Here is a 25971-nt window from a genome sequence, read left to right on the forward strand (position 1 = left end):
GAGGGCTTCCTCCTGCCCTCCCAGACCTTCTGCTCTTGCCCTGCTTCTCTGCTCCTCAGCCCCTTCTGCTCCAGTCATTTGGGAAGATGATGATGAAAGGGTATATTAAGGAAAGGCCTAGTTGGGGGTGGACGGGTGGACAAAGGGGGTGGTCCATGCCTAGGATGCCCTCACAACCTGCTCTCATTGCCATCCCCCCTCCACAGGGAGAAAAGATCTTCTACCTGGTGCGCCCCACTGCTGCCAACCTGACGCTATTCGAGACGTGGAGCAGCTCCTCCAATCAGAACGAAATGTTCTTCGGGGACCAGGTGGACAGGTGCTACCGCTGCCCCGTCCGCCAGGGCCAGACGCTCTTCATACCCACAGGTATTGGCCCCTGTGAGCTGGGTCTAATGTCTGGAGCCCCCAAGGCCCGTCACTGCTGCTGTGATGCTTCCTGGGCCTTCATTTCCCCCCTACTCAGGGGAGGGCCTCTGCTTCCTGCCGCTTCTATTCTGAATTCCTTGCACTCTCCGCTGTTGAGAACGGGGAAGGTCCATTTGCAGCCAGCAGTTGGGGGGCATCCAGAGCAGCAAAGCTCCGCCCCCGTGCCTTTCCTTCGGCTCTTTGGGCCATGTTCCCCTCTCCCTTCCTCATAAGCGGGAAGGTGCTGATAAGAGACCCGTCACACGTCTGTGTGGCTCCCTCCCTTCCCTCCCCTTTTTATTTTTTTTTTAATTTTATTTTTACGTTTATATCCTGCCTTTTTTCCTCCAAGGGACCCAAGGCGGCGTACAGAATCCTCCTCCCAACAACAGCCCTGTGGGGAAGGTTGGGCTGAGAGTCTGTGACTGGCCCAAAGTCACCCAGTGGGTTTCCATGGCCGAGTGGGGACTAGAACCCAGATCTCCCGGATCTCCCAGTCCGACCCTCTTAACCACTACGCCACACTGTCTCTCTTTTCAGGTTGGATCCATGCGGTGCTGACCCCAGTCGACTGCCTGGCCTTTGGGGGCAATTTTCTACACAGTCTCAACATTGAGATGCAACTCAAGTGAGTCTGTTGGGAAGAGGCGTTTGCTGCCCACAGTGGGAATTGGCGGAGGAAGGGAGCGCAGCTGAGTGGCAGAGCGCTTGCTTTGCCTGTGGAAGGTCCCAGGTTCAATCCCTGATATAGCCAGGGAAAGCGTTCTGCCTGAGACCCTGCCAGCCAGTGTCGACAATATTGGGTTAGATGGGCTACGGGTCTGATTCAGTATAAACAAGGTTCCTAGAAGGCTCCAGGGTTGGGGAAGGCACATGATGCTGCCCAGGGCAGGGGGGGGGGGGGCAGCTCCGAATGGGGCTGGGGCTGGATGTACGTCACGCTTTCTGTGGGAGCCCAGAACGCCACGCTGGGTGCATAATTAAGCTTCCAAAGCGTTTCCGTTTTTTTCAAAGTGCAAGTTTCTAGTCCAACTGTGGGTGGGTGGGTGGGGAATGCCTAATGAAATTGCTGGCGCTTTGCTGAGTAAGGCTTCCAGAGTCAGGCTTGCGGACTTTCTTGCTCCTTCCCACAATTATCAGCAGCAAAACAAACGATCTGAAATTAAGTTCTGTCAAATTCAATTGACCGAATTCATTTTGGGATGGGTTATTTTCAAGTTATTGATTGATGGGTCACAGAGGTTTGTTTCCCTTGGCACAAAATTCTACTGATCTCACCCCCCCCCCCCCTTCCCTTCCTGGATTACCCCAAGCCCTGCTCAGGCCTCACCAGCCACTCCTTTTTCTCCCGTCCAGGGCGTACGAGATTGAAAAGCGCCTCAGCACAGCCGATCTCTTCAAATTCCCCAACTTCGAAACCATCTGCTGGTACGTCGGCAAGCACCTGTTGGATATCTTCCGAGGTGGGTTTTGCGTCTGCTCCCACCCACCCACTGACCCACGGGTGCCTCCTTGTTGCCGGGCGCACAGGTGTGTGCCCGCTGCTCATGCTCTCTGTCTCCCCCAACAGGTCTTCGAGAGAACCGCAGGCACCCCGCTGCTTACTTGGTTCTTGGGGCCAAAGCCCTGAACACGGCCTTCCGCTCCTGGACGAAGAAGGAGGTAAAGGGTTGTGAGAGGGATGACCTTGCTGTGAGCTCGTTTGGAGCGCCTGCTGATTCCGGACGCTGCTTGTGCAAGTTCCTGCCAGCAGCCAAGAGAGGACAGAAATTCCCCAGAGACAGAGAAATAGCACTTTAGGACGGGACGGCTCAGAGTAGCACCTTCCTCAGCATGCCGGCTTTCTTTATGTGAGGAATTGTTTTTGCCTGGAAAAGCCTTCAGCTACGTGAGCCCCTGCCTCTGGTCTGAAGTGGTACAGCCCAGACAAAGTGGTACAGCCCAGACCTCAGTGAGGACTAGGCCGGAGTCTCAAGCACGTGGAAGGGAAGGCAAACAGTAGTGCAGGGGTGTGGGACCTCTTTCAGCCCGGGGTGTGTGTGTGTGGATTCCATTTTGATGAGGCTCTTGGGCAGCTGGGCCCTAAGAAAGAGAGGACTGGGCCAAAGGTGTGGGGCCCAAAATACGAAGGTATTGTAGCTTAAAGCTCCAACTACCAGGGGCTGAGCCTGAGAGGCATTTTGACCTTTGAGAATGAGGGCATGAGGGAAGGGGAGTGCAGAAAAGCCAGGAATCTCCAAACCATCAGGGATAAAAGGGGTGTGTGTTGCCATCTGGGGAACACTGGAGGGCTGGGTTTGGCCTCCGGACCTGAGTTCTGAACCCCTGGGGCGGAGGTATCTCCCTGTGTCGGAACCTCTCAGTCCAGCGCTGAGGGCCGGACCTCAGAGCCACCAGGTCTTGTTTTCCGCAGGCCCTGGCCGAGCACGAGGAAGAAATCCCTGGCACCATGCGTCCAGCGCAGCTCATCAAAGATTTGGCCAAGGAGATCAGGCTTGTTGAAGTGAGTATGAGGAGGTCGGGCGCTTCCCTAGGGACGATGGGGACCAGAGTCTGAGATGGTATAGGGCGTGGGTGGAGTAGCGTATCAGCCCCATCCTTCCCCACCTTAGAGCGACCCTCTCCCCAGTCTCTCAGATCTGTAGATGAAGGATTCTCAATGTGTCGACGCTCCATTGGAAGAATGCCCGCAGCACGTATCGGGAACAGCTGATACAGTTTGTCATTTGCCCTGGGCAGATTCAAGAGGAATCCTCTGCCCTGCCCCTGTGCTGCTTTAACTCTGGGGTGTCTTCCTCAATGAGGTCTGCTTGCAGGTTGTTCTGCAAGCAAGCTGCTTGAGCCGGCAGGTCTGAGTGCTTATGAGTGAGCCTGCGGCAGGCGGATTTGCCAGTCCCAGCCTGTCTCTTGACACAGCTGGCTGCACGTCCACCCAGTAGCCTCAAGTCTGCACCCCTTCGACGTGGCAGGCTGGAGTGTTACTTAAGAAGAGCCCTGCTGGATCAGACTGAGGGTCCGTCTGGTCCAGCTCTCTGTTCACACAGGGGCCAACCAGCTGACAACCAGGGACCCACAAGCAGGACACGGTGCAACAGCACCCTCCCACCCATGTTCCCCAGTAACTGGAGTACATAGGCATTCTGCCTCTGATACTGGAGGTAGCACGGAGCCATCAGGACTCGTAGCCATTGATAGCCTTCTCCTCCAGGAGTTTTAAAGCCATCCAAGTTGGTGGCCCTCACTACATCTTGTGGTAGCAAATTCTGAATGCATGAAGTAATTTCCAAATCGCCCTTTTGTGCACGCAGGAGCTGGTTGAACATGGCGTAGCAGCCAAGAGTGTGAGCTGGGGGATTCCTGGTTTTTCAAACTTCACACGTTCCATGAATTAGGTGACCTGTAGGGAACAGTGGCTCATCATGTTGGTCTTGGATGCTAGTTCCTTGGTTCGAGTCCCCGGTGTGCTCAGAGCAGTCTCGGCAGAGACCACAGCCTGGCTGTTTATACCACACCGCAGAATAAATATCTTGGCATCCCAAACACGCACAGAGAGTCCTTGCAAACTAAGTCTCTCTGTACTGGGAGGCACCAAACAGCTTTTATCTAGAGCAGGAAGAGATTCCTTTCCTGATGTTTTGGACTCTAGCTCCCAGCAGCCCCCGCCAACATAGCCAATAGTCAGGAATTGTGGGGGTTGTAGTTCAAAACATCTGGAGGTCACCGGGTTGTCTACTCCTGAGCTTGGGTATTTCAGCTGGAGTCTAGTTGTTGTAGTGCAGACCTGCTTGCCTGGTCATCATAGGCGATATCAGGCTAGTAACTTTTTTTTTACTGTATATATGCAGCTCTTCTAGTGCCCAGTGTTGGTATCTCAAGGGTAGAGCAGGTGTTTTGAACCACCAGGTTGCAAGTTCAATCCTGGCATTTCCACTGAAATGATGTTAAGAACTCTCTGCCTTTAGCCCCGGAAAGCCTCTTCCGGCCTTGAGGATCTGACTTGCTATAAGGCGGCTTTGTTCCAAAGGCACATTCTGAGGAGGGGGTGTAGGGAGTTGCTGGCGCCTCCCCTGGCCGACGTCTGCCTCTCCCGGGCGGCCCACCTGCCTTGCTGCCTGTGCCCTGGGTGGGTGGTCCAGCCATGTTGGGGTGGGCGAGCGAGGCCTCTCTGGGTTGTCGGTGCTCACGCTCGTCCAGGATATTTTCCAGCAGAACCTCGGGAAGACGGGCAGTCCCTTCGGCCGGCAGAGGGGCACCCAGCCTGGCGCGGCTGCCAAAAGGGGAGACCAGAGTCCGAAGGAGGTGGGCAAGAAAGGCAGCCGGAAGGACGTCGCCTCGCTCAAAGCCGTGGAGGTGGAACTGCTGCGCAAATACAAGCGGCAGGTCCTCAAGGGTGTGGAGAGCCCCGGCCCGGAAGAGGTGAGCCTCCGCGGTGGGGCTGCAGGTGGAACTCTGAGGGGGCAGCAGAGCTGGATTTTGAACCACTGTGTGGAGGGGGGCTGTGTCTGGGAGGCCGTCTCTCGGAGCTTGGAGCTCACTGCCTGGGGTTTTTTTTTGGGGGGGGGGCGAGGGCAGGGGTCTGTGCCTGCCCTCTTCTGGCCTCCTGCAACCACCCATATGCAGCTCCCTCCTTGCTTTCCCTCCTAGTTTGATTTGCCAAGTTCCAGCCTGGAAGATACGGATGGGGAACCCGACCTGACCGAGGAAGAGCTGTCCTTGGTGGTGGCAACCAACGGCCGGGGCACCAGGTTGGCTTCTGTGCGCGCGGTTCATATGTGCATTGTGTGGGGCGAGGGGAGGAGAGGTGCTATGGGGAGCTGAGCTGTGACGCTCTGTTGAGGCCGGCCCGACACGTCCCCCAGCCGCCTCAGGGCTGTTGAATTCATCACCCCAGGGTTAGGCAACTGGAAGCCTGGGGCCCCAAATCCAGCCCTCAGCGTAGCTTCAGGCCCCTGAGAACTATTCTCCCAAATGTTTCCTCAACACCATTTTCCCCACAGGAGTTTCCCACAATGCCCTTCAAGCTGCTCCCTCTCATCCATAAGCCAAGACACAGGCCAGTGGGGGGAAGCAAAAAAGAGCTCTGCCCGAACCGCTGTTGCTGTTCACACAAGGGGGAGGGCCTTCAGGTGTCCTTTGCCTGTGGCGATTGGTGGGCAAAGCCTCTGCTGCTGGGCCTTCAGCCCTTGCTCCCCTCAAAATAGGGTCCGCATTTGTTGGTGACTGAGGCGATGTGTGGTGGCGAAGCACTGCACTCCCCTGTAGTCTTTCGCCACTGCGCTGCATTCCACATGGGGAAATCTTTGATTTTAGTTAGCACCTTTACAGCCCACCTTCTCCAAGTACCTCAAGGCAGGGTCCGTGGTTCTTCTCCTCAGTCCTCATTTTCTCCTCACAACAACGCCTGTGAGGTGGGTTAGGTTGAGAGCGAGTGTCTGGCTCAAAGGTACGCAACCAACTTAGTGGACAGGGTGAGGCTTTAAACATGCTCTCCTCGGTCATCGTCTGCCATGCTCGCCGCTACACACTCCTGCACTGGTGTGGGGCCGGGTGGGTGGGTGATCTGCTTCCTTCCCACACCAGCTCTTTTCAGCCTCAAGCCGGGGGGTGGGGGTGAGGTGGCCACTGGGGTGGGAAAGAGCAATATTCTCTCCCCTGCCTCCGCTGCTCCTCCGTTAGGCCTGAGGCCAAAAGTGGAGCCAGGAAGGCAGATTTTCATGATGTAATCATGTATCCGCCCGGGTAGTTAGTAAAAATGTTTGGGGCACCTCAGAACCTCTGATGTGGACACTGGCTAGCAGAGCAGGGCTGTGAGAGGCGGGCATATGACTAGTCGTGCCACTTTTCCCTCCGCAGGAAGATCAAGGCCTCCGAACGTGCCCGGAGCCGTAAAGGCGCGCATGCGCGGACCCCGCCCAGTCCCTCCGATGCCGAGGCCCCGGATGTCGACTCCGAGGAGGACCTGCAGATCGACGAGACGCCGCGCAGGGAAAGGCGGGGCCTGGTGCTGCACAAGGGGCTGTCCAGTACGTGGCTCCCTCTTTCCTCCGGACTGGGCAGAGGCAGCCGGGGGCTGTCTCTGGCCGGTCCATCTCTCTTGGGCCGGGGCAGGCACATGCCGTGCGTCCCCCTCTTTCTCTTTTCCCTGGACTTGGGGTAGTATCCCTCTTTTTATCAAGAAGGTCAACATCCCCCTTTCTCCGTAACCAACTTCTTGGGCCATCCCGTTCCCAGGCTGCCCTAAGTAGGGCTGCGGGTACACTGCACTTGTGCGAGGGGACGGGGGGAGTAGAGCGGGGGGAGGGAGGGGGAGAAAAGAAAACTGCAAGCCATCCCAAACTTAGTGGGTTTTTGTTAAGTCTTTTTAATACACAGAGATGAATTTGTATGTATCCATAGCAGTGAATACCTATGAAATGCATATATATATTTAAGTGAAAATGCAACTTTCTAGCAGTCCTACATAGGCTTCAATGAAAGCAGACCTAATGCCCCAACGAGTGTCCATTTGAAGGTGGCGTCTATACACCACCGGTTCAAATGTTGATGTTGTTGTAAAGCCGCCAATTTTCGTGGCGTTATAGGAGGTGAGCATTTAACCTTCCAGTGTTGTAATATCAGTCTTTTAGCTGTCAAAAGGGCACAGAGAATCCACTTAAGCTATGCTGTGTATGTTGTGCAAAGGAGATTTGAATTATTTCTCTTTTCATAATCTACTCTGCTCCTGGTGGGGGCTGGATGGGAGGTGGCAGGATAATACAAGGTTCTACCCAGAGCACGGGAAGCCCATCTCTGGCCACTTCACAGCTCACTCGGAAACGCCTTTGGCTTCTGGCGTTTAAACAGGCATCGCTTCTGTACTTTCAAGCCTATCTGCCTTAGCGTAAGGGCTAGAAACGTCCTACTTGCTTCTGAAAATAATGGTGATGTGTGGTTATTAACTTTATCATCACCATCAGGGCTAGAAAGTTGCTTTTAAAAAATTAAAACTGAATCGTATAGGAGGCCAAATTCTGCACCTCATACAGCATTCTCCCCCACCCCACCCACCCCCAGTAATTCTGCACCTCATACAGCATTCTCCCCCACCCCACCCACCCCCAGTAATTCTGCACCTCATACAGCATTCTCCCCCACCCCACCCACCCCCAGTAATTCTGCACCTCATACAGCATTCTCCCCCACCCCACCCACCCCCAGTAATTCTGCACCTCATACAGCATTCTCCCCCACCCCACCCACCCCCAGTAATTCTGCAGAATTGCAATACGGGCAGAGTCCATAATGCCAGTTTGCCTTTCTGTGCCTTCTACTGTTGGTGACCCTTCCCTGTCTCCCTCTTCAGTGGTTCTTTGCCCAGCTCTGTCCTCCTGCCTCTCCTTGGGGGGGGGAGGGGGCTGCATGTCACCCACCCCTCCCTTGGGTCCCACTTTGAAGATCATTAGCAGCAAGTCTTGATGGCAGAAGTGGTTAAGAGCTGCACTTGTTCATTTCCAAATATGCCCCTCGTCCCTGATGAGGCAGATTACAAGGTAGCAGCCTGATCCTGTGTATATTTACTCAGCAATAAGTCCTATTGAGATCAGCAGGGATTATTCCCAAGTAGCTTATAGGACTGCAGTAGTCTCGATGGAGCTGTACTGGAGACGTCCCTTCCTGTGGAGATAGTACACTTCTACATGTAGCGACAACCCATGGGTGGCTGGGGCCAAGCGCATGCGCAGTCTCCCCGCCCACTGACTTGCCGCTTGTGCTTTTGCATCAGCTGGCCAAAACAACCCAGGAAGTTCCTGGGTTGTCAGGTGTGGTGTCTGAACCCAGCACTCTGGATTGGATACAAAGCAAGAGGGCAGGAGGTGGCTTGCTTGCTTGTTCCCGGGTGGCCCCATCAATTCATGGGTTGTTGAACCATGCATTGGCATTGAGGGCAAACCATGTCACAGTCATGGCTACTTCCCAGCTGTTCCTCTGTGTCTGGCAAGTTGAACAACTGTTTTCCCCCGGTTCCAGAATTTCCCCGGAAATTGCCACGAGCCAAACCCTGCTCTGACCCAAACCGAGTACGAGAGCCAGGAGAAGTGGAGTTTGACATTGAGGTAAGTCAGGCTCAGGCCTTCAGAGATGTGGTGCTGTCGGGAGACTTCTCTAGGAGAAGTGGGGCTTAAATTGGGCCAGGGTCCACCAGGGCGACCCTGGCCCCAGCAGTTGTTTTCAAGATTCTGGAGTCTGTGAAGTTTACATTAGAGGCGAGGACCTCTGAACAAGTATTGGGCCTGTTCAGGCGACACGCTAAGCCATGGCTACGCCCCTAACGCTTTTGCAACAAATGGTTAGTAACCATGGTTAAACCATGGTTATGTAGCCACCATGGTTAGGAATGGTTCACACAAAAATCTAAGCCACGATGTTTAGCTCAAAATGCTTGAACACCGTGGCTTAGTGTGTCATCTGAACAGGGTCACTGAGTGTCTTCCTTGGCTCACTGAATAACCCCATCCCACCAACCACCTCTGAGATTAGGGGTCAGTCAGTCTTAAGGACATAATAATTGCCTTGCTGGACCAGACCAACCATCTGTCTAGTCCAGCTTTCCCCAAACTGGTGCCCTCCAGATGATGTTGGACTACAACTCCCATCATCTTTGACCATTGGCCATGCTGGCTGGAGCTGAAGGGAGTTGTTGCCCAAAACATCCAGAGGGCATGGGTTTCCGGAAGATCTCCTTATTGGAATAAACAGTGAATGCAGGCTAGGGATGCAATTGCAGGTTTTCTCATGGGGGAGGGCAAGAATCCACAGCAAGGTTCAAAGGCCTGCTCTTAGACACAGTCTGTTTTATTCAAGATATTTTAAATTTGCTTTTGTCCTTGTTGTAAGCTGCCCTGATGGCTTGTTGATTGGATTAGGTGGCATCATATAAATACCTAAAATAAATGAAATGAAACCAATTCGAGGTTAAATTGCAAAGGAGAACACACCCACACACCCCACCACCAGTGCACTTTAAGAATGGCCCTATTCAGATGACACGCTAAGCCACAGTGGTTAAGCGTTTTTGGCTAAACGTTATGGCTTAGCGTGTTGTGTGAACCATTCCTAACCATGGTGGCTACATAACCATGGCTTAAACACCCTCACTAACCATTTGCTACAAAAGGGTTAGTGGACTAACCATGATTTAGTGTGTTGTCTGAACAGGCCCATTATTTATTTATTTATTTTTGTATCCCATAATAACTGCAGAGAGGGAATCCCCCCTCCCACCGAGGAATAATCTTGTGTGATCTGAAGCATGGCCCCTCCCTTCCCTAAATTGCACCTCTGGGGCAGGTGTCACTGACCTGGCAGCAGAGAGACTCTATTGCCCTGAAACAGGGGTGTCGAATGTTGTTTCGGAGTCGCTCTCGGGGGCTCCGTCCGTCCCAGGGATGGCCAGGGCAGAAGGGGGTGGGGCCAAAATGCCGGCATGTTTTAGCATCAAGCTGTTACTGCCAGCAACTAAGCTGGAGGAGAAGCATTGTCAGCCTTTTAGAATGGGAGAAAAAGAGCCCAAGAGCCCCCAAACTACCCAAGGGTTGGTGGGGGGGCTCTAGGGGACCCCAGAGGACTGGATTTGGTCCCCTGGCCTGAGGTTGGAGTTCAGGTACTCTGGGGATGTGGATCATTTTGCTCCTGTGGCAGGGGCTGGGCAGCCTGAGGCAACATCTCATTCCCCCACGGAATGGGGGAGATGGGATGCTGTTGGCACTACGTTGAGGACCCCCTATATTGAGCCCTTAACATAGTGCCAAATCCTCAGGAAAGCCCCCCCCCCCTTAATTAGCCATCTCAACTTCCTTCTGTTGTGCAACGCAGATGGTACAAGAGTGTTTGGCTTCCAGAGTGCTTTGGTGAACTGCGGCTTTCCACTCTTCCACCCCAGCTGCTCCACCTCAGGGGCCTATCGATGGGCGGACGGAGGCCTCTGCCTTGGCTGCAGTTCACACGGCAGGGCAGAAGACGTCCACACATGCTCTGCTGGCAACTTGGCTCCTGCCAGGAACGGGCCAGTGGCCGGAGCAAGAGTTGCCGGCCCTTCCTCCGTTGGGCACTGTCTATGGAGAAGGCAGGATAGGAATTTGATTGAAATCCTATTACAAACGGATTTCCAAGAGGGCCTCTTTGAACTCCTTTCCTTCTCAGGAGGACTACACCACAGAGGAGGAGGAGGAGGAGGCCTCCGGCGACGACCAGCTGGAGGGCAGCAGTAGCGCTGGTGGGATTCTGGACCTGCTCAAGGCCAGTCGGCAGGTGGGCGGTGCGGACTACGACGAGCTCAGGTAAGAGCCGGCCACCACAAGGACCCTAATGGGCACGCCTCAACTCTAGGGAGGAGTGGGGGTCCTTAAGAAGGGAGGGCAGTCCGCCTTGATGGTTTTTTAGCAGTGTATAAATTCTAATAATAAATAAATACTGCAGAAGCCTTTGCTGCTGCTTTGTGGCACCTGTGCAGTTCTGTGTACGGGACAATTTGTGGCTGGACCAGGCTGTAGAACCTTCCGGAACACTTAAGGGGTGCCCACAGCACTCTGCCCCTCATCTGCGCAGTGTGAAGTCTTGCGTACAGAATTCAGTAACCAGGGGGGAAAACACCTTTGTTTTTCATTTTAAAAGAATAACAAGTTTCAATCCCTCATGAATGCAAAGATATGCTTGCGAGTCTATGAGCAACACCTCCTGAACTCTCACAAGCCACGAGGGGGAAGAGGGGGAGGGGCTGGAAAATTAGGCAAGTTTACTTGATGTCTGCCAAGTCATGGACTTTAGCTTTTCTATGTGCAGGATTTTTATCCTTTTTCCTAAGTGGAGAGTAAGCCCAAGGGAGGCGAGTGATGCCACACGGTTAGGGGGCTTGATAGGCAAAGGCATTCTGGCAGTTGTGGCTGAAGGCTGATCCGATAAGTGCCATCTTGTGTCGTCCCCCCAGCGATGCGCCTGCCTCCCCCAGCACTCAGGAAGCCATCCAGGGCATGCTGTGCATGGCCAACCTCCAGTCCTCCTCGTCTTCGCCAGGGGCCTCCAGCCTGCAGGCCTGGTTGGCGGCCGGGCACGAACGCGGCTCTGCGGGAGCCTCTGGTGCTCAGCGCTCAGGGAAGAGGCCCATCAAACGTCCCGCCCACCACAGCACCGACAGCGAGGAAGAGGCCAGCCTGGATGAGCAGGAGAGCCTGGGGGCCTGCTTCAAGGACGCCGAGTACAGTAAGGCACTGCGTGCGAGGAGAGGAGAGCAATTTCTCCTCAGACCGCCTGAGGAAGACTAGAAGACTAGGCCTCTCTCTCTCTCTCTTTCCTTTTGCAGCAGGGGTGCTGAGCCTTTTTTGGCCCGAGGGCTGAATACAATTTTGGGGAGGCTCTCGGGGGAGGGGGGCATTTCAGTGGTGGGCAGGGCAGGGCTGGGGGCAAAACAGGAACGGCTCAAATACCAGCATGTTTCAACGTGCTGCTTTAAGTGCTTTAACAGAGGCCTAAGGCGGAGAGGCCTTTCAATCATTCAGAATGAGGAAAAAACTGTGCAGAAGCTAGGAAGCCACCAGACAACTGATGGTCAGGGAAAGAGCAGGGGGCGGATCAAAGGAAGGGGGTGCAGCCATGGGGGAACCCAACCATGGCCCACTGGCCTGAAGTTCAACGCTGTTGTTGCAAAGGAAGCAGCTGCCAGGGCTGCTTTGCTTTCACGGCAGAACTGCTGGAGTGTCGTGGGCCTTTGGATTCTTATTTTTCCCTCAGTCCAGCAATGAAATTTGCCCCCTTGGCTTAAGCTAGTTGAACTTGCCCCCAGGCGAACAGATGGGGTATTGTTGTTCCTTGCCCTTTCTCTCTTCCGTGTGGTTTGGCTCATTTGTGTGCTTCACCTGGGTTTCCCTGTGTGGCCCCTCTTTTTGGCTTGGATTGCAGACGTTGAGTTATTTATAGGGGAGCGGATGAATGGTCCTGCCCTTCATTGCAGGAGGACTGGATTACAGGGCCCCTCCCCGTTCTCTGTCTCTGTGACCCCCAGATAGTTGCTGCAGAAGATGTAGGTGCTGACAGTGTCATGGTTTGGCATGCCACCCCACCCCCCGGCAATTCCAGCATTCCTTTTAAAATTATTAGCAGTATTGGTAGTAGTGATGACGGTAGCAATGTCTAACTATGCAAGCTCATCAGAATTTTCCAGTTGAAGAGTCTAGGTAGAAAGAATTCAGCCCCAGCTGTGTCTCTCTCCCTGCAGTTTACCCTTCCCTGGAATCGGATGAGGACGACCCCGCCTTGAAGTCTCTACCAAAGAAGAAGAAGTGCACAGATGATGCTCCCTGGAGTCCCAAGGGTAACGATCCGTCACCTGTAATTGGGGCGGCGCACATTTAATGCGATTCGGCACAAAGGCAAAAAGCACAGAGTTCAGTTTCCAGAGAGCCTTAGCTTAATTTGTTAAAAGGCAAGTTTCTAGCCCTTATGGCTACGAAGACAAGTTTGAAAGCCTGTGGGTGAAATGCCTGCTGAGCTCTCATGTGCTGAATAAGACGTCCAGGGGTTGAGCGACAGGGCGTCAGGGTCCCCCATTGGTTCTGGACCTCCCCTATTTCCAGCAATAGCAGAATAACTTGTGCAAATTTGTGCATGGGTTTGCATAATGGACAGTTTACAGAACCCAGCTTTTCTTCATGCAAGGGATAAGGAACACTGCATGAGGGACATAGACAAAAACCTGCCCCGACCAATGCAGCCTTGGCAGCGTCTGGCAGCACAGAGGACGTTGAGAGGGCAGCGCTTCTGCCTGCTGTGGACTCTCTGTCTTGCTTGAGTCGTCTGAATTTATTTGTTTTGGGAGAGCACCTTTCTGGTACCAATGCTCAGAAACCGATGGAAATGTCCTTTGCCATATGGAAAGGCAGGCAGAAAGAACGGAAGTTTGGGTTTTCTTTCCTCCCTCCCCCACCCCCACTTTTTTTTTTTTAAAGGGATTTTGTTTTCAGAAACCGCAACCTATTTTGACCTATTCCACGAGGCCTGTGCTTTCTATATCTACCCCTGGGTTCCAATAGGATGTCCTCTAGTCACAAGGCACGTTGCTTCCCTTCCCTCTCCCTCACTCATGCTCCCCCATGCGTGTCCGCCGCGCCTCCTGGAGCGAGAGCCACATCTGCTGGAAATGCTCCCAGGTGTGTTCAGTTGTGGGCCCGTGACGTAGGTTGTGCCTGTTTTTAGCATTTTGGGGTACATAAAACCTGTTGGCAGGGGTGGGGGGGGGTTGACAACAGAAATGAAAAATTCTTCACACGCATGATAAGGCAATGTATGAACACCATCTGTGGAGCAATCCTGCCTGTCTTTCTGTCTCTCTTCGTTGGACTTGACTGGGTGACCTTTGGGTCTCTCACCTGGTGGGTTTCTTTCCTCCTTTCAAGCCTCTCTACTCTTCTGTGTGAGGAAAGGATGGAGTAGGGGGCATTCTTCCTTTCAAAGCCGTGTGCCCTTGGGAGCCAGCACGGGGTCCCTAATGCAAATGCCTTTCGCCCCCTCCTCACAGCCCGGGTAACCCCGACGCTGCCCAAGCAAGTCCGGCCTGTGCGTGAGGGGACCAGAGTGGCGTCTGTCGAGACGGGCCTGGCAGCCGCAGCAGCTAAACTAGCTCAGCAGGTAAATGGTGGGACTTGCTTGCCAGGCGGGGACGGTGGACACCCTTCCAGGTCGTCATAGAATCATAGAATAGCAGAGTTGGAAGGGGCCTACAAGGCCATCGAGTCCAACCCCCTGCTCAATGCAGGAATCCACCCTAAAGCATCCCGGATACTCTTGAGGGCCTACTGTCTCCACGAAAGAAGAGGCCTCGGGATGTTTCAGAGGGAATAGGATTGGACATCCGTGTTTCTGACCTTCATCGTTGAGATGGCTATGCTAACTACGTTAATGTATTTATTGCTTTTTCCTCAGAGGCACTCAAAATAATGTTGCAAATAATTCGTGCATGCTGTACTTAAGCAAGTCCTGTATTCTTTGGAGTTTATTTTGTGTTGGTTTTAGTATTTTCATTAAGGCTGACGGCCAAAAGGATACATTCATTCAACGTGTGATAAAAAGTGCATAGAAATTAGTTCAACAACCATCCAGCTACAGCTAACTGATAACTTTAGTGACTCAAAGTACGGGTGGGCCATGATGCTGAGATTCTGCCCAGGAGTCCCTATGCCAAGAATGGGCAAGTCGTGGCCCAACAGATGTTTTGTCCTGCAGCTCACATCATCTCTCACCATTGGCTGGCCTGATGGGAGTTGTAGTCCAAAATACCTGGAAGGCCGCACGCTGCCCACTCTTGTGGCCCCTTCCCACCCTATCAAAGGCCAGCTGTGTTGACATAGCAACTCTGGATCAGGGGCTCCCTCATTGCTCTTTCCACCTAAAGGAACACCAGAAGTTGCAGCGGCGGAAGCTGGTTGTCAAAAGGAAACCACCCTCTCCAAAAGCACCCAGCCCAGAACCAGAGCCGGAACCCGAACCGGAACCCGAGCCAGAACCAGTGGAAGCAGAGGTGGAACCAGACCTACCGCCAGAACCGCAGCAGGATCCAGACCCTGGGGTGGCGGCGGTTCCTGTGCCCACCCCTCCAACTCCAGAACCCAAACAGGAGCAGTTTGCCGGCAGTCTGGTGGATCATGAGTACACCGCCCGGCCCAACGTCTTTGGAATGGCCCAGGTGAACCGCGGCTCCACCCCCATGGCGCCGGGTGTCTTCTTGTCCCAGCGGCGTCCTTCGGCTGGCTCGCCAGGTCCTCAGGCAGCGCAAGGTAAGTGGCTGGGCATGGGCTTTTGGGAGGGCAGAAGCGAATTAGAGGAGGATCTGGAAGAATTATGGGGATCTAAGTCTGCTGTAGGAACCAGTTTTTCCAGAGGAGATGAAGAATTGACATCTGGGCAGAAATACCGCTAGGCCTGTTTGCCTGTGGGTATCTGGCCGTTACCGTAGGAAACAAATTCTGAGCTGAGTTAGGGTAGCGTATGGTCCTATGGAGTGAGCTGTGTGCCAGAAAGGTCCTTCCCTCGAATCCATCCCCAGGAACTTACTATGTGGCCTTGGGCAAGCCACTGTCCCTCATTGGATGCTCCCGATAGACGTTACAGTGCTTTTGTAAGGATTGCTAAAATAACCTATGTGAAGTGGTTTGAATGCTCTGAAGGGCTCTTTAAACCTGGGTGGTGGTGGTGGTGCAACCTCAGCCTGCAGGACTAATTTATGGAGGCGGAGAGAGGAAATCCCTTGTTATCTCTGATTTGTGATCAGTGTTATGAAGAACCCCCTCTGAGTTGCTCCCCCCCAGTGATGTCATTCATCATGTGGGGGGCTGGGGGCGTGGTCATGGTCATGGTCATGTGCCCCCTTCCATCTGAATCCATTTGCCCACCCCAGCTCTAAACACTTAAGTATTTCGTTGCAATGTTAAATCAACTGGAAGTCGAAGCAAGTTGAGTCACCAGTTCCTGGCAAGACCAAGTGATGTTGACTCCTTGCTCTTTCCTCCAGAAAGAGGCTGCCATATAAAAAAACTCACCTGGCTCTTAGTGCTGTTGGAGGCAGGGCCGGTGCCAGACTATTTGGCGCCCTAGGCGAGGTGAGCTATTTTCACCCCCTCCCCCCGAAAAATTGCCAACTTTGATTTTTAAGAAGAGATGTTTTGTAGAAAAAAATGAGAAGCACAAAACTTGAAACTGCTAAATTTATTTTAAAGTGCAAGAATAAATAATAATCAAATTTCGATTATCTTTCACAAATACAAAAGAAAATATTTTGGCACATAAATAATTTTGAACTAAAGTGTGCTCAGTAAAAAGTATACCTCCGCCATTGGCAACACAACATTAAAAACTTAGACTTACACTATTTAAGGTAACTTGGCGTAACCAATATGTTAACAGAATATTTTGCTTACATTCAGATAGAGAAACAAACAAAAACCAGACAAACAGAGTTAAAAAGGTCTCATTAAAGTTTCAATTTCAGGCACATCAAAATCTCACTTTGCGTGCCTTTTCCTTTGCAAATTTTGTCACCAATTCCACCAGATCTAGTGCTGATGCCTGGGCACGTTCTGAGATATAGTTGCCAAGCCAACTAGTCTCTTTTCCAACATTGTGGAGCGTATGTAAGTTTTTATAAGTTTGAGCTTTGAGAAACTACGTTCACCACTTGCCACTGATACTGGAAGTGTGAGAAGGATCCTTAGAGCAACGGAAACATTAGGCACATTATCCAGGAGTTTTTGTTGTAGTATGAAGAGAAGTACTTCTTGTGGTGGCATAGAATTTGCAAGTCTTCGAGCTATAAGTTCACTACACAGATCTTCAGCATCAATGTCTTTGTTTCCATTATGCATTAATGCTTTTTCCAAATTCTTACAGTCCTTAAGTACATCTTCAGTAGATTTTGTCTTTATATTGTTTATATCATACAGGAAGCCAAATAGGGAATTATATTGTTGGAGCTGTTGGAATCTCTCTTCAATTGATTCTATGGCCACATCTAAAACAGCATAGTAGAAACCTACTTTGAATTTCTGCTTTGGATCTTGTGGTGCCTCTTCTTGGGCCTCATATGCAAACTCCTGTTTCTAAGTTGTTCTGTCTCAAAGTTTGGTAGTATCTCTAGTTCCTTTGCAATCTCAGTAGCATCTGTCAAAACTTGTTGAAAACCCTCATCACACCTGCAGTCCACAAGGTAATTCTTAGTCACTTGCAATTGTCTTGTAGCTGAATTTAAATCTGCTTCTTTATTTTGTAGTAGCTTGCTTGTAAGATTTACTTCAAAAAGGATGTTGTACCATGTAACAAGGGATACCACAAACTTGAACTTACTAATTGCACCAGCAAGGGCCTTAGCTTCAATTCGGGAAGTATTTCCAGATGAACCTGTTAGGCTTGTATCATCAAAGATCTCTATTAAAGCATCATATATATTACTAAGATGATATCTCAGTGGTTTCAAATCATCGATCCGACTCTCCCATCTTGTTTCACTCAATGGCTTAACAGTTATGCCAAAGTCTGATATATGGCTAGTTAGAATTTGCCAACGCTTAGTCGATGCAGAGAAATAATTGTAGATCTGTTGGACCAAACTGAAGAAACTAGTTGCTTCCAGACAACACCTAGCAGCATCATTGACTACCAAGTTTAAAGAGTGTGCATTGCAGGGCACAAAAAAGGCACGTGGGGTTATGTCCAGGACTCTCCTTTGCACACCATTTTCTTGGCCTTTCATTTTACTCCCATTATCATAACCCTGACCACGCAGATTTTCAATTGGTAATCTCATTTGCTCAAGCTGTTCAAGAAAAGTTTCTGCTATAAAGGCACCTGTAGTCTACTGTAGTGGAACAAATCCCAAGGAATGTTCTCTTATGATAACGTCAGGCTCAGACATCTCATTATCTGATGGTTTGGTTGCATCAACAAAATGTATAATCATTGTCATTTGCTCAATATGACTAACATCAGGTGTGCAGTCCAAAATAATTGAATAGTATTTTGCTGAATTTGCATCTGTTAAAATTTACTGCCTTATAGCACTTGTACCACGGAATGACAAGTTTTGCATGCCAAGTACTCTGACCAAAGCAATCAAGCGTTGCAAGATCTGTCGCCAATACTGTTCTTCTTCCCTAATTTTCTGCTGGTTAATAGCATCAATTGTTTTTCCTTTAGATAAGCGCAATTCAAGTTTACGCCAGGCTTGATAGTTTTCTAAATGGTCAGTATTCCGCTCATGTGAAGAAAGAATTGCTCCAATGTTCTTCCAGTCTTTTGAACCTGTTTGTTGTAGCACTGATGCATTATGTTTTTTCATGAACAACTTACAGCAAAAACAAAAAACCACATCTTTTGAGGTTGAATATATCAGCCACTGACGGCACACTTCTTCACCATTTGCTAGTCTCCTCTTGTAGTGCATAGAAGAAAATCTTCTTTTTTTTAGTCTTTGGGGAAATCATGTGATACAACCTGCTGTGGTCCGTGTTGTATGATAAGCTGTCACAAATTATCACTGCAACAGTTGGGCCATTTGGCAGGGTCACTGTAATTCAAGTCAGGCATAATATCATCTTCTTCTGCAGACTTTGCAGTACTCTCACTTTTCTTGACATCTTCTTTTTCCTTTGTGTGTTCTCCAGAAATATCTTCAATTTTTGAAACGTCTGTGTTAATATCACTTGTAGTAGGAGCACCACATTCAGTGCCCCCAGTGCTAGTTTCAGCTTGTTCTTGATCTGTTTTCTGTGTACGAAGGTATTTCAGGAACAACCCCTCTTGCTTTGCTTGCTCCTTAGCTTTTTCTGCCTTTCGTTTGCGGTACTGGGCTCCAGAAGGTTTTTTTTTAATCAGCCATAGTTCACTAGAAAAAAGAAAAAATGTATGCAGCACCTGGTGATAGTCCCTGTTCATCACAACAATTCCAGCTGCAGCAGCTGTGACCAGATACAAAAGAGGAAAGGACTCCTGCAGCTTTAATTACTGAAATCCCGTTTCAATACTACTGTTAATGATACAGGAGCCCTGACCTCCTTTCCATATGCTCATGCTATCAACAACACCTGCCCCCAACCTGGTGCTCTCCAGATGTTTTGGACTTCAATTCCTATCAAATCTATAAAACAAGGCTTAAATGCACACAGGCTTAAATAGAACATCTTTAAAATTTAAATGTACTGCCTCAAAAGGAGTCCTACTGAATTAATCAGCTTTGGGACTGACATAATTCTGCTACTTGACTATATATGAAACCCTACACAAGAGCACATTATTACACGCACACTCTCTATTTATTTACAGACAAATGGCACATAAAACAACAACAAACCAACCCGGGGTAAACACCCTTCAACCGTAAGCTTTGTTTGTAGTATTTCCAACCACCGCCTCTGTCTATTTAGGTAATGTTGTACATTAAAAAAAAGACAATGTTTTCATTTTCATCCACAATGGCCTCTTTGCAAGCACATAAAAGGCTGGATATAAATGTAACATCAATAAACCAGACATAACAGTCAAAAACAACCAAGAAAAACACACCTACTTCATTGAAATTGCAATACCTAATGACAAAAACGTTACGGAAAAGGAAAAGAGAGAAAAATATACACCACTGGCTATGGAAGGTAAAGAACTATGGCAACAGGAAGAACTTACAATTATTCGTTAGTCGCATCAGTCAACAGCATGACATCATTGGGTTTTTTTTACAGAAAACCTTCAGAAATTAGGCCTAACAAAATACATGCACGCCAACATCCAGAAAGCAGTCATACTTAAAACGATGGACTTACTTTCAAGTCAATCTGCACAAAATAGTACTGACAAATCACCTCACATTTAGCAAACAATTGGCTATATTACGTCTTAATGTAATTCTGCATGCATGTCAATATTTACTCTGACACATGTTAGTGCTCAGTATGAAAAAGTCATTAAGAAAAGGAAGAAAAAACCCTATCAGTCAGACACATCACACATGAACTGCAACCCCATGTATAACCATGTTTGTCAGTTTTACTACAATCCCACAGACACACACACTATCTGAGAGTACACTCAATAGGACTTTCTTCAGAATAGACGTTTATAAGAGCATACTGTAAAAAACCCTATGAAACCTTAAAAGGCTAACAAACGTAAGGCTAAATTTATGCCACAATGTGTTAAACTTTAAGCTGCCACAAGGGCTCTTTGTTGTGCCAAAGGAGGGTATTAGTACAAAGCATAGTGTGGTACCTTAGAATCTACAGAATTTCTTTAAAGTATTTTTAACCACCTTCTTAGACAAAAAGGCTCCTAGAACAGCTGTAAAACGAGACAGATCCTGCCTCCAAACTTAACAATCCAAAATGACACAACACACAAAGAGATGGAGAGGGAAGAGAAATGTTTAAAATTGAATTTATTACAGTGTGAGTTTTTGTGAGCAACAACCCGCACCATGAAAACTTCAGCCACAATGAACATCAGACTTTAGGGTGTCCCAGTTCTCTTATTTTGTGATTACTGTAACAAACTGAGTGCTCTGCTTGTGTCCTTTTCTGTAACTTGGTGCAATTAACAATGCAATTACTTGCTGTTTAGCCATACCGTTAAATACCGAGTTACACACAAAAAAGGACATAGCAGAGGATTAACACTAAAGACCCTTCTCCTCTGCCTTCATTAGCCTAAATTGATTTTCACCATTCAGGATTTATTTATTTATTTCATTTATATACTGCCCCTGGGCGGTTCACAAAAGCCAAAAACAGTAAACATCAAAAGTATAAGAAAATTTTAAAACATCAGAGACATAAAAACAACAGTATACAGCTAATAGGATTGGCTAAAACATCACAGAGCCCCTCTCTGCAGCAGCCTCAGGCAGCGCCAGAAAGAAACTGGCAAAGTGAGGGGCACCAATGGCTACTATTAGCAGACTGGCAGGCCCAGAGCAAAGCTAATGAGGAAGAAACCAAGAAAATAGCTTACTTTCACAAACAACGACGGCTGGTTGCCCTCGCCTCGCCTGTCGCCTCGTGTTGCTCCTGGCTGCCCTCGCCTCGACTGTCGCCTCGTGTTCCTCGGCTGTTGCAGCTGTGGAAGAGGCGGGCAGCTTCCGGGCGCGTTCCGGAAGCCTGAATGAACGTGTGTGCCGAGTGGAGCTGCCCCCCCCCCCCCAGCGTCGCTGCTTTGCTTGGCTGGGCAGGCGCAGGGCGGATCTCTCACCCGCCCAGTCATTTCTCTCTAGAGCTGCTAGAGTGGCTCTGGGAGCAGGGGCGGGGGCGGAGGGCGGCTTCCAGGCGCACTTCAGAAGCCCAATATGGAGCGCCGCCCCTCCCCCAGCATCCCCAATTGAATCCTCGGGCCAGGCAGCTGTCCTCAGTCACAGCCAACACGCAGGTGAGTGTTGCGTGCGCTGCGCCCGGCCGGCGGAGGCGCCCCTCAGAGCTTGGCGCTCTAGGCAGCTGCCTTAGTGGCCTCTATGGACGCACCGGCCCTGGTTGGAGGGAGTTCCTGGCTCCACACAGAGAAATGCAGCGTTCCTCTAAATAGCCCGGCGGCCTTTTCCTTGAGATGGAAGGTGAGAGAGTTGCCCTTTAGCAGAGCCTCTGGCCGGTGAGTGGGGCAGCTCTTGAACCCATCACAGGCACAGGCCTTTGGGGGAAATTCTCACCCGCAAGCGCCACTGAAAATGGGCATAGAATAGTGCAGCAATTCACTTGCAGTGTACTGACAGCTGAGAACTTTCCACTGGGTTGTGTCCCTGTGTTAGAGTTGGGGAGAGAGGCATAGTTTTCATCTTGAGCTGGAGTGGGGGACCCTCTTTCAGCCAGAGAACCAAATTCCATTTTAGAGGAATTTTGGGGGCCACGTTACAGAGGTGGGAGGGCCTGAAAGCAAAAGGGACAAGACGTAAATAGCAGCCCTGAGGTTTAAACTCTTACTGCTAGTAACTGAGCCTGAGGCCGAGGCATTTTGACCTTTTGGAATGGGGGAAAGACCTGCACAGAAGCGGGGAAACCAAAGAATTGGCTTTTGGGGGAAATAGGGTGGGGCCGGGGGAACGGGGGCATTTTGTAACCCCCAGATGGCCTGAGGTTCTGCACCCCTGATCTTAGCCATTATGAGATGTCTTGTGCCCTGGATAGCTCAGCTGTGCATCAGCCTTGGATCAATTAGCCGCTGGCTGGCCTCACCCCTGCCTCTCTCTTTCTCCCAGGGAAGCGCCCCAAGAAGGGGCTGGCCACGGCCAAGCAGCGGCTGGGACGCATCCTGAAGATCCATCGCAACGGCAAGCTGCTGCTCTGAGCGCCATCCCATCAGCTCCAGACCTCACGCCCCTCCGGCACCAGAGGATGAGGGAGGCCCAGAGACACGTCCCGTTTGGGGGCACTGCCTCGGAGAGCTGCCAGGACAGTGGGGTGCGGATGAGGCCCGCGCTCCCTCTCCCTGCCTCCCGCGGTTCCGAGCCAGGACTGAGCTGCCCCTGCTGCAGGGATCACTGAGCAAGTTGTTGAGCTGAACCACGCTGGCTTCCCCTGGAGAGGCAGACTGTGCCGGAGGCGGAGGGCTCCCCACGCCCGTGGTCTCTCCATCCCTACCTCGACCCGCTGCACTTCCTTTTCTGTTCTGGGGCTGATACCTCTGTAGAATTCTCCCCTTCCTCTGCCAAATCACACACAGGGACATCGGTTGGTCTTTTTTTCTTCCCAGCGGCTTCACCCGTCCTTTGTATTTTTGCTGCTGCACCCGGACCCTGGCAAAAAGGGTTTATTACTTTACTTTTTAAACTGTTCATTCCCAGCAGGAAGCAACTGTTCATTGCCTTCGCTGAAGCAGGTAGCCCCTTTTCCCCTCCCGGTCTTCTAGAGCCTCTGCGGCCCCTTTCCAGACGCACCTTGGGGGAGTGGGGTGGAAGAGCAACTTTGGCCCTTTGCCCCACAGAGGGTCACCCAGCAGCTTGGCAGACTCAAAAGGAGGCAAGACGGAGGCCCCTCTTTTGGAAAAGGCAACGGCATTCTTTCAACATCCTGGGAGGTCGGAGTGCAAGTACAGGCTAGAAATGCCCCCGGTGTTGAATAGGTTTCGAAACCTCCGGTCAAGTGGAAGCATTTTGTCCGTCCGTCATGGCACATGCAGACGACACACCCCATTGGTAGCTTCACCTGGTTTACCTGTACCACTTCAGAATGCAAATTGAGGGCAGGAGCGAGGGGTGGGGTGGGGGACCCAAATGTTTCATGTTCCCCCAGATAATAAACTCGCTGCATATTCAAGACGAGTTTGTCGGAAAGAAGGCTTCTCCCTGTCTTGCCCATCTGTGCACATGAAGGGAGTTCTGATGTTTTGGTGTTTGTTTCCTTTGAACCTTCACGCTCAATCCTGCACTTGCGGTCAGAAGTGGTACAGGTGAGCATCAGTTGCATCCAATGGGGTCTGGAAAGGGGTGGAGACTCTCCCTGGCAGGTTCCCCCCTACGCTGCCAGGGGTTTCCAGTAGGCTTCGCTGTTGTTCCCATCACAGATCTCTCCTGTTGGGGTTAAAGCAGGCTCCCTTCCCTTCCCCCACCCAGCCCCCTTCTTCAGCGGCAGGGAGGGCACAAAAGCCCCCAAAGCAAGGACTTAAAAGACGTTTCTACCCAGCTGCACGGCTCAGTTTATATGGCTGTGTACCATATTTTTACGCCAGACTCCAGCAGGCTTTGTGTAAATGTTTGAATTCTATTTTTTAGGCATCTCTCTAGAAATGTGTGTTTAAAAAAAAAAAAGAAATGAAGCTGAAACTTTTTTTATATATATATATTCAGGGTTAGAATAAAAAACCTTTGTCGGTTAAGCGTGGCTCATGCCTGTAAGGAGGCGGCATTTTCTATTTCTGGGTCTCTAGGAACAAAAGCTTTGACTTGGATCTGAGAGAGTCTGTATTCCAGAGAGGTTGGTGTTTAGGGCAGCTTCCACTTGGGTTGGGAGATCACTGCCAAGACCGGCCGTGTCCGTTTTGAAAGGTCCGTGTGCGCATTACTTGCAGCGGTTTTAAAATCGGAGCTGCCCTGCAAGGGCTTGCCATCTTGGGCGAATGTCTTCAGCAGTGCCAACAAAATACTTCTTCCTTCTTGACAATCTTCTGAGACTTTTGGGGGCGGGGCGAGGAGAGTTCTCCTATTAGTTTGAAACAGGAGTGAGCAACTTGTGGCCCTACAGATGTTTTAGCTTACAGTTCCCAGCATCCCTCACCAATGGCTATAGAGGCTAAGGATGATGAGAGTTGTAGCCCCAAACATCTGGAGGGCCTCAAGTTGCCCAGTTGCTACATCACCCTGGCATTAGTTGTGTCATCAAGAAGCCAAACCGAATCGGCCCACAGAATGTTATTTATTAACATCCAGTGATGTTACGGCATCAGACCGAGCCTAGTGATACAGTCCGTTCTGTAACATCTCTGAACGGGTGGGTGGTTTCATCCATGTGACTAATCCAGGCAGGAAGCAGCAGGAAAAGCATGGCACAGAGCAGCATTTTATTTTATTTTTAAAAAGGTGATGACTGGAGTTGTTCCTTTTGGGGTGGGGTAATTTTGTCCCACCAGAGTTGCTAGTTTCAGCCCCCAAATCAAAGCTGCCATCCGTTCTGTGTATTCCTATTCAGAATGCGTGGAAGCTGAAGCTTTCCAGTCTCTGCTTAAGTCTATTTTAAGCACGCAAGTACCCACTGCCGGAACGTGGCCCCCACGGTGCTCACTCTGGAGCCTTGGGGTTTCTCAAACTCCTCAAGGCTCCCTCTGTAAAAGAGGAGTCCACGGCCGGCACTTTGCCATCAATGACCGGTCTTCTTCCTGTGCAGCATGGAGCTGCAGGGACGGATGGAGTCGGGGACTGTGTTAGGCGGACTCTCAGCCCAGTGCTTAAATACGGGGCTGCCCAACGTGCCTGGCCAATCCCCTGCACGACCTGAGCGTGTGGCCTAGAATTCGCCGCAGTGCACAAGGGTTCCCTGGTGTCTCTCGGCAGACAAGCCAATGTGAAAAGGCAGAACATTTTGAAAACCACCAATTTAGGAGAGGAAGAGATGCATCCCCCCCTCCCTTTATGATGAGCTCAATATTTGCAATAAGTTCACACTGTACAGTCTGTCCCACGTTGCTCTCTCTTGGGATTCTTGGAACTATACAAGATGGCCATTCAGAATCGACATGTCTGTTGTGCTTTTCCCAAAGGATTTTTTGAATGCACAAAATTAACACTGGGAAGGCATTCCTAGGAGGAAGCAAGAGGTCCCAGGGCGGGTATGGTTGAGCACCTGGCCAAAGATCCACACCCCAGCAGGGGCCCACTGCCAAGAGCCCCCTGGGCTTGCTCCTCCTCTTCACCACGGCAACCTGCTTGTTCACCTGCCTCTTGCTCTGGTCCAGACAATGGTGGTGGTGAGAAGGAGGAGCAGGAGATGCCACCATCTAAGGGTACTTTGCCCAAGGGCCCCTCCAAAGCCTGCAGCCGGCACTGGTAAGGGTTTTCTCTTCCCATGCTGCCAGAAAGCCATTGCCTGTTTGCTTAAGCAAACATCCTCAACAGCACTTATTTTTTATTGTATTAATGGTAAAATACACTTTTAATGCATGAAAGGAGAACCTAATCCTGCTGGAGCTGCAAAGCCATGGATCTTGGGGACAACTGGTCATCAGACGTCTGCGAAAGGGGAGATGGCTTACTGCAGGCCCACGCCATCATCAATCTTAGATAAGAGTGCGGTAATGTAAGGCTTCTTACTAGAGATCTACCAGACCAATGTTGTTGTTTCTAGTTTGAGCAGCGTAGACATACAGACACTTGTGGAAATTCCAAAAAGTTCACAGCTCGAGCTTTAATAGCCATTAATTTCCTCCGCCCCAAACAGGCAGGGCAGTCCCTCCACCGACGAGATGTTAGACAGCCCTGCTTGGCCAATCAGTGTGGTGCGAAGGTGGGGCCCAGCCCAATCAAATGGTTAGGTTGTCGCTGCCAGAGGGGAGAGGGAAGGGGCGGGGCTGCACTGCATGCAATTT

General features: G+C 50.7%; 1 protein-coding gene across 4 annotated transcripts in view; it reads left to right on the forward strand.

Annotated features, from left to right (window-relative positions):
• PHF8 (PHD finger protein 8) overlaps positions 1-23769 on the forward strand; it is a 37287-nt gene extending 13518 nt beyond the window's left edge. For 2 of the 4 annotated variants that reach the window (XM_063119437.1, XM_063119438.1), the window contains 15 exons: positions 207-369; positions 949-1036; positions 1765-1871; positions 1979-2070; positions 2822-2911; positions 4603-4824; positions 5053-5153; positions 6262-6431; positions 8416-8501; positions 10588-10724; positions 11372-11643; positions 12656-12751; positions 13955-14064; positions 14828-15209; positions 22154-23769. In XM_063119437.1, the coding sequence (XP_062975507.1) occupies positions 207-369; positions 949-1036; positions 1765-1871; positions 1979-2070; positions 2822-2911; positions 4603-4824; positions 5053-5153; positions 6262-6431; positions 8416-8501; positions 10588-10724; positions 11372-11643; positions 12656-12751; positions 13955-14064; positions 14828-15209; positions 22154-22242 (2205 nt within the window). In that variant the 3' untranslated portion in view covers positions 22243-23769. The remainder of the gene's footprint in view (positions 1-206; positions 370-948; positions 1037-1764; positions 1872-1978; positions 2071-2821; positions 2912-4602; positions 4825-5052; positions 5154-6261; positions 6432-8415; positions 8502-10587; positions 10725-11371; positions 11644-12655; positions 12752-13954; positions 14065-14827; positions 15210-22153) is intronic. The other 2 variants (XM_063119439.1, XM_063119440.1) reach the window with 2 other exon arrangements.
• The last annotated feature ends 2202 nt before the right edge of the window (positions 23770-25971 follow it).

This window comes from Elgaria multicarinata, chromosome 3 (genome assembly GCF_023053635.1).
Source record: "Elgaria multicarinata webbii isolate HBS135686 ecotype San Diego chromosome 3, rElgMul1.1.pri, whole genome shotgun sequence".
Classification (NCBI taxonomy): domain Eukaryota; kingdom Metazoa; phylum Chordata; class Lepidosauria; order Squamata; family Anguidae; genus Elgaria; species Elgaria multicarinata.